At 42.6% G+C, this 7798-nt stretch overlaps 2 gene segments (V, D, J or C); both read left to right on the top strand.

Annotated features, from left to right (window-relative positions):
- The first annotated feature begins 289 nt into the window (after positions 1–289).
- LOC116982416 lies at positions 290–920 on the top strand. The segment is given in 2 exon segments: positions 290–397; positions 577–920. Coding segments are annotated over 2 exon segments (360 nt in total).
- LOC116982414 overlaps positions 827–7798 on the top strand; it is a 13240-nt gene continuing 6268 nt past the window's right edge. Inside the window, 3 exon segments of the C gene segment in view lie at positions 827–959; positions 2030–2120; positions 6288–6583. Of these exon segments, the coding sequence occupies positions 2102–2120; positions 6288–6583 (315 nt within the window).

The raw sequence follows: 7798 nt of genomic DNA, 5'->3' as shown, positions 1-7798 counted from the left end.
TTGTGGGGGTATGGAGAGAAGGCAGGTACATGATACAGAGTTGGATGATCAGCCATGATCATATTGAATGGCGGTGCAGGATCGAAGGGCCGAATGGCCTACTCCTGCACCTATTTTCTATGTTTTTATGTTTCTAATAGATGTGATAGCGTGAGTCCCTGTTGCTGTTGAGTTGGGAGCCGTGTTTCAGCTCCGCCCGCTGCACCACTCGGTTTACATGTCCCGCCCACAGCCGCGCCCTCTTTTGCCGGGTATTTAATTCTCTCTAAGAGGGGCCGAAATCCAACTTCCTTGCAATTGGTTTGTTGCGAGGTTCTGTACAGAAACAACAGGGTCACACTTCCCAGCGGGATGATGTCGGCGGTTTCACTGAGTTTGTTCCTGGCGTTAATAGTCCGTGAGTAATGAGTTGGACAAATTCCCCACGCAAGTTTCTCAGTGGTGTATCCACTACACCATTCCCCTTCTACCCACTCTAGAACCGTCCCAATTTATTTCCTCTTGATAATTAGAGTCGGGGATCAATGGTCAATATTTTATCCTCGCCATTCATGCCTTTTTTTTTTTAACTTGCAGGTGTCCATTCCGATATCGTTCTAACTCAGCCCAAGACAGAGACGGCCACTCCTGGAGGCTCCATCACACTGACCTGTAAAATCAGCGGGTTCAGTGTTGGCAGCTACTATATGCATTTGGTCCGTCAGGTCCCCGGGCAGGGGCTGGAGTGGCTGCTTGACTACCACTCTCCTGGTAGCGAGCACTTCGCTCCGGGGATAAACAGCCGATTTACTCCGTCCAACGACAATACGAATAATATCTTCATCGTGACGGCCAGGAACCTGAGGATCGAAGACACCGCTGTCTATTACTGTGCGAGAGACACAGTGTGAGCATTCAGTGTCAGACCCGTACAAGAACGGCACGTTGGGAAGTCCAGCTTTTACCATCAAAGACTAGAGGTGAGCAATTATTCCTACAGCTATAATAACAGTCGGGAAATTGATGCAAAGTACCATTCGCAAATCCAACACGATATTCAAAAATGTAACCAGCGCATTCGTGTGAGTTTTTTATATTCGCTTCACGCATACCCATAGGCGTTGTGCAAAACCATAGACCAGGAAAATATGCTCATTCCATTAAGCAAGTGAGATGGAGGGAGATTGTTGGTGTTGTGTATATTTATATTGTTGATGTTGTGTATATTTATATTGTTGGTGTTGTGTATATTGTGTTCTCTGTGAATTGCTGGACCATTTAAAATCGTGTCGAAGGCCGTTTCAAATGAAACCTGAGTGTGAACTGTATGGGAGGTTTTTGTGCGGGTCTGTCTCACTGTGTACAACAGTGGGTCACGGTGCTACAAACAGCGACTTCCCCGTACAAAAACCCCGACACCTAGTTTTCTCCTGCTCCAACCTACAAGCACCGTAGGAGAAGCCCAGTGAAGAAAAATAAAATAAAATGTCACCGTTTAAAGTTACATGGATTGTTTTGAGGAATGTCCAACTGTCTTCCGACCAATTAACGTTATTTTATATGAGTTTTAGAAGAACAGCGTTTAGCTTTGTAAGTGACAGCGAAGAGTACCCTGGGACATATCGTCTGTGAGCAGTGCATGCATCAGTTCTTGAAGAGCGAGGTATTTGACATGGTATGTTTCACTGTGTATACTGGATGGCACAGCGGTTCCTACCAATACAAAAACATCCACAACCCATAATACGGTGGTCTGGGCCAGTATATGATATTTTCAATTCAATATTTCATACAACAGGAGCATAAACATGTCCAGGGATATTTTCGCACATTTTGTTGTATAGGTAACGAAGTAATTTGTATTTTATATGTAGATAATTCTTATCACATTTCACTGCCCTGTTTAATACACGGAGCCGTGGTATCTGATTATTGTTGAAATGATTTATTTAACGCATTCATTGTTTTCAAAGAGCAATAAGCCATTCACCTTCGATGTGAAATACGAATAATTACAGGAATTTTGTTATTTTTTGCCTACCTTGTGCAGATCATGTTATTGTGTGAGGAAGCCCATAGAATGTAACACTGTGACTATCTTGACTACTGGGGAGCAGGCACCATGGTGACGGTAACCAACGGTAAGAAACCTCATCCTATTCAGTATCTAGATGTATCCAGTTGTAATTTTACTCGATATTTCCAATAATTATATTAAATTGTTCTTCTACATTAATGACCCATTCATTACAATGTTGGATCGATGTTGCTTTAGATTGTTATGTGATTCCGCTGCAGTGATATTCACGATTTAAACTTGCCTTGTGTGCTATGACCTTCGATCCTTTGACTATGAAACGGATTCGGTTTAATTCCAAATTAGTGGGAAAATGAGTATCAATTTGCTTTCACTCGGCTTTCTAATTGTTTGAGATTGTTGTGGTCCTTGATCTGCGATGCATCGAACTGTATTTTCTGATCAACAGCAGGTACTTTGCCTCAGTTTGTTTCTTCTCAGCGCATATGAAACAAAGGACAGAAGCGGATAAATCTTGGGTGTAAAATGTTCAAGTTTTTAAAGTATATGTATTAATTGGTGAAATCACCTTGCCAACTTTAATCCAATCGCTAACACAACTTGCATGGAAGAAGTAACATTTTCTTGCAGCAAAACACAGACAGCAAGGTTCAGCGTCAGTTATATATCTTGAAGTACAATGAATAGAGAGGAACTATGGATGCTGATTTATGCTGCCGATTGACACAAAGCTGGAGTAACTCTGCTTCTCCCGCTGAGTTACTCCAACTTTTTTTGTCTATCTTGAAGTACAATGAGTTGGCCATGTGAACCAATGATACAGCAAAGCTAAGAAAGCAAAGTCCGTGAAACACGATCTACAGAATGACAATGTACCGGGTGTAATAGGGGACAGAGGAACTAGGGTGACGGAGGAACTGAATGAAATTCACATTATATGGAAATGTTATCTATGTAATTCACGTGTATTGTGTTATTCGTCGTTATTTCAACAATGATTGGCTCGGTGGTCAATGGAGCAATGAATTTCGGTGGTCTTTGGACATAGATATTTGGATTTTTGTGAAGAGTTTCAGCAAATTTGTGTTAAGCGATTCATCCCATCGGCGGTATGATTCAGCCGGTCATTGCGGGAGACGATATTGGTGCGCAATTGGACGTGTTTGTACGTTCAATTCGACTGGCAGCGACCGGGTATTGCTGTTGTATGAAGTGTCCGATTAGGTTATTTCAATAAACGCAAAGAAGATATATGTTTAAAAATAAAAATAAGAAAAAATTACTAGAAATCATAAATAGGAAGAGTAAATGTTGCAAACACCTAGAGGGTCACGCAGCCTGTGGCGAAAGACAAATCCCATAGAGGGGAGCCGAATGACAGCTGGTAGCGCCAGAGACCCGACTTCGTTCCCGACATCAGGTGCAGACTGAGAACTGTGCGTTCTCCCTGTGGTTTGTTACTGGTTCTCTGCTTTCCTCCCACAACCCCAAAGAGTGCAGGTTTGCAGGTTAATTGACCCGGGTGATTGACCCGGGTGGGTCGGGGGTGCGATAACGTGGAACGTGTGTGTCGCCGTGGATTTGGTTGGCAGAAGGATCTATTTCTATGCTATATCTCTAATCGAAGCGGAATTCGCAATGGTTTATTCTCCCAACGATAGTCGACCTGGCAAATGCTTTGTTTCCACTTTCCACAAATGCTGCCTAACCCAATGACCCATTGCTCTGTTTCCTGTCAAAGATCACGAGTTTTCCCATTTGGAAAATGCGTTGAATGTAAAACGGGGAGATTTCGGAACAGCTGCAGTTCTTGAATAATTTGTAATCCGTGGATTTATTAGAAAGAGAATTTGAATTCGTGTTTGTCTATGGCTCCCAATGTCATTTAAACAAAATGTTCCTCTATTTAATGAATTGCTAATGAAAAATGTCCGTTTTACGAATAGTTGCCGTAAAAAAAATGAGAAATTGGGAAAAATGAAATGTTGGAAACGGAATTTTCTCTGCTAATTTAGACAATAGGTGCAGGAGTAGAGGCCATTCGGTCCTTCGAGCTAGCACCGCCATTTAATGTGATCATGGCTGATCTTCCCCAATCAGTCCCCTTTCCTGCTTTCTCCCCATATCCCCTGACTCCGCTATCTTAATCTTAATTATAAAACAGGGTTTCCCATTAATCCTTGAACAGAGTGCGAATTGAAATCCATGGCTTAAAGGAGGGTTTGAGTGTCGTTCAAATTGACATTTATTTAATTAAAACATTGATTTAGCAACATTGTACATTTTCACTATTAAACGTAGACTTCCTCTATATGAATGAAAGCCTTTTCCTGTTGAAGTCACGAAGCAAACTCAGATATTGTTTTAATAGATTGCAGGTTATAATTTATAATTGGTATATTTTATATTCGTTTCCTATCGGACAGTGATACAATGTTTACAATGATACAACCCCGTCTGAAGAAGGGTTTCGGCCCGAAACGTTGCCCTTTTCCTTCGCTCCGTAGATGTTGCTGCACCCGCTGAGTTTCTCCAGCTTTTTTGTGTACCTTCGATTTTCCAGCATCTGCAGTTCCTTCTTAAACACAGTGATACAATGTTAATCATTCGTTCTTCCGTGCCGGTGACATTGTAAATGTAAACTCGTTTTAAAGATACTGGAAACTGAACTGAGCGTCATTGCATCCACATTAATTTTAATTGATTATTATTGAATTCATTGAGGCAATGATGCACACAGACAAACATTTGAAACATGTGCCAATTTATTTAATTACGAAGTATTAACATGTTCTTACAATTTATATGCTACATTTAGTTTCCAGAAGTTGTGGTACATAACCTTTATTAATTCAGATATTATATTGAGAGAGTTCTTTTTAATCCTTACCAATGCAATCTCATACATGTTTTTAATCTGGTATGAATGTAATGTTCTTGCCGGCTGGTTTGATTTTTGGAATGTCCTTGCAATTACGGTCGACATACAAATGATCGGTATATTTTCGTGAGTGATGGGAAAACAAAATACAGTTAAAAAGTAACATTTTAAGTGTGTTATTTGTCGTTACCATTTCAATCCCATCCACCCCCTTAGTTGGTTTCGTTCGATGGACACATTTAAGGCCAAATTACACGAACAAGATTGTGATTGTTTATTTTTGTCTTCTCCCAATTTATGTTCGGGACCCGATGTGGAAAACATTGTCTGTGATTTTATCGGATAATCTCTGAACCATTTATGACAAAAACTCTTCCCTCTCCCTTCAAATCAAAAGTTTAGCCATGGGCACTCTCAGTGGCCCAAGCGAAACCTACCTAAATTATTTAATTTTAATTAAATAAATGCAAATGTGATTTTGAACGTCAGTCAAACCCTCGTTTGAACCATTGATTTCAATTCCCACTCTGTTCACGGATTAGTGGGATAACTGTTCGATTCAAATAGCAGAGACAATGTCGTTTCCTACATTGCACATCATTTCACCAATTTCCATTTAGTTGGGTACACGGGACAACCCCTGACACAGACTGGCCGATTCCCCGAACTCTTCCTCCTGTACCCATGCAGAACTCATCGACTTCATTGTCTACAAACTTTGACCGTACGATCAAATTCCCCGGGTCTATCCCCGACACATACCTCCCCTTTGTTGATCTCACCGTCTCCATCGCAGGAGATAGACAATCGACTGACGTAAATGACAAATCTACAGACTCCCACAGCTATCAGGACTACACCTCTTCCAACCTTTCCTCCTGCAAAGACTCTATGTCCTTTTCCCAAATTCATCCATCTCCGCGCAACTGCTCCCAAGATGAGTTGTTCCATCCCAGGATATCCGAGGTCTTCATTCTTTAGGGAGCGGGTATTCCCCACTTTTACAATAGACGAGACTCTCACACGTGTCTACACTGTATCCCGTAGATCCGCCCTTGCTCCATCATCCCCAGTCGCAACAAGGAGTTTGGTGAGATTGTAACCCATACGCCAACGTTAGTTATAGCCATTGAGCATTCCTGAGAAATCCTGGGGATTTTACAGTAATTAATACTGGAGGCCTATCGATATATTTGCAACTCGAAATTGTGCGTACATTTGGCAGTAACTGCCAGATATTGGCACCCCAAGACATTTTCAGCCAATGTTTTCCAAGGTGGGATCAAGGCGGAATGATTAACTAATAGTGTGTGATACTCAGGTGAAGTTGCATGGAATAGACAAGAGAGAGAGAGAGAGTTTAACATTCATGTGGCGTTTGCTTTGCAGCGGCTCCATCGGCGCCCAGTCCCTTCATTCTCTTCACCTGCGAGGATCACGGCTCCAGTGGTTCGTTCACCTATGGTTGTTTGGCGTTGGGCTATTCCCCTGCAGGCGCCAATGTTTCTTGGAAGAAAGATGATATACAACTGGAGACCGGAGTGAAGGACTACCCGGCAGTGTTCAATAAGTTGGGAACTTATACCCGGAGCAGCGAGTTAACCATCACCGAGGCGGCGGCAGGGGGAGGTGACATCTTCTGCGTGGTTCAGCACGACCAAAAAGAGTATAAAGTGAAAGTACCAGGTTTGTGTTGGGGTGCACCGCGAGGCCGAGGGTGGAGTTGAGAGTCGAGATTCAAGAATGTTTTATTGTCATATGTCCCAGATAGAACAATGACATTTTTGCATGTATACATGCACACATACTCAAAACAAACAATAACAGTGCAATAATAATACAATAACTATTGTAGTTCAGAGCATATGAGGTTGCAATGTTTAATAGCCTGATGGTTGTAGGGAAGAAGCTGTTCCTCAACCTGGACGTTAGTTTTCAGGCTCCGGTACCTTCTTCCCGATGGCAGTGGTGAGATGAGTGTGTGGCCAGGATGGTGTGGGTCTCTGATGATGTTAGATGCCTTTTTGAGGCAGCGACTCCTATACATCCCTTTGATGATAGGATGGAGGGGGGTTGGGGGGGGGGGGGGGAGGGGGGGGGGGGGGAGGGGGGGGGGGGGGGGGGAGGGGGGGGGGGGGGGGTCCGGGGGTCCGAGCCGGTTATGGAATGGGCAGGGACCACAACTTTTTGCAGTCTTTTCCGCTCCTGGACGTTCAAGTTGCCGAACCAGGCAGTGATGCAATCCATATAATTCGCGGGATTTGACAATTGAAGATAAGTACTTGACCTAATGTGCCCTGTTCGTTTTTATTCTTCATGTCATACTGACTGTCGAACGCTCATCTGAGCTCCACGATCCACCTGGTCAAAGACAGACAATTCATGTCTATATAGTGATGTGAAAGTGTGGCTGCATCCACAGATGTGATGTAACATCTGGAACACTGATGAAACTCCATTCTCAACTTAACCACCAAAGACCAAAAACACTTAAACCACCCGCCACATTATTCCAGCCCTTTGCTTTAAAAAAAAATCAAACAACATCTGCTGTTGTTGTTTGGACAAAACGGTGAGTTTTGTTTCCAGGCACCGAGGGGCGAGAGCGATATTCATAATACCGAAGCACTGCCGTTCGTTCAAATATCGAGACAATTCACCATTCACAAAATCATAAAACACTAAAAATATACTTGTAGAGAGCTTGAAAAGAGTGCTGATCAATTTATTATCATCACCAGCGCGTCCATATAATTCGCGAGGAACTGATCTATACATAGATACGTTACATTTTAACTGGCGAACAATCGAAGCGGCTGAGTGCATCATGTTGAGAACATTATCAAGAATATTAAAAGCACAGACACAGTCACAGAGGACAAAAGCAGAAGTCAGCCCAT

The sequence above is a fragment of the Amblyraja radiata genome, chromosome 17, assembly GCF_010909765.2.
Source record: "Amblyraja radiata isolate CabotCenter1 chromosome 17, sAmbRad1.1.pri, whole genome shotgun sequence".
NCBI classification, from domain to species: domain Eukaryota; kingdom Metazoa; phylum Chordata; class Chondrichthyes; order Rajiformes; family Rajidae; genus Amblyraja; species Amblyraja radiata.
Note: the sequence above shows the minus strand (reverse complement) of the source record. Positions and strands in the feature narration are given on the sequence as shown.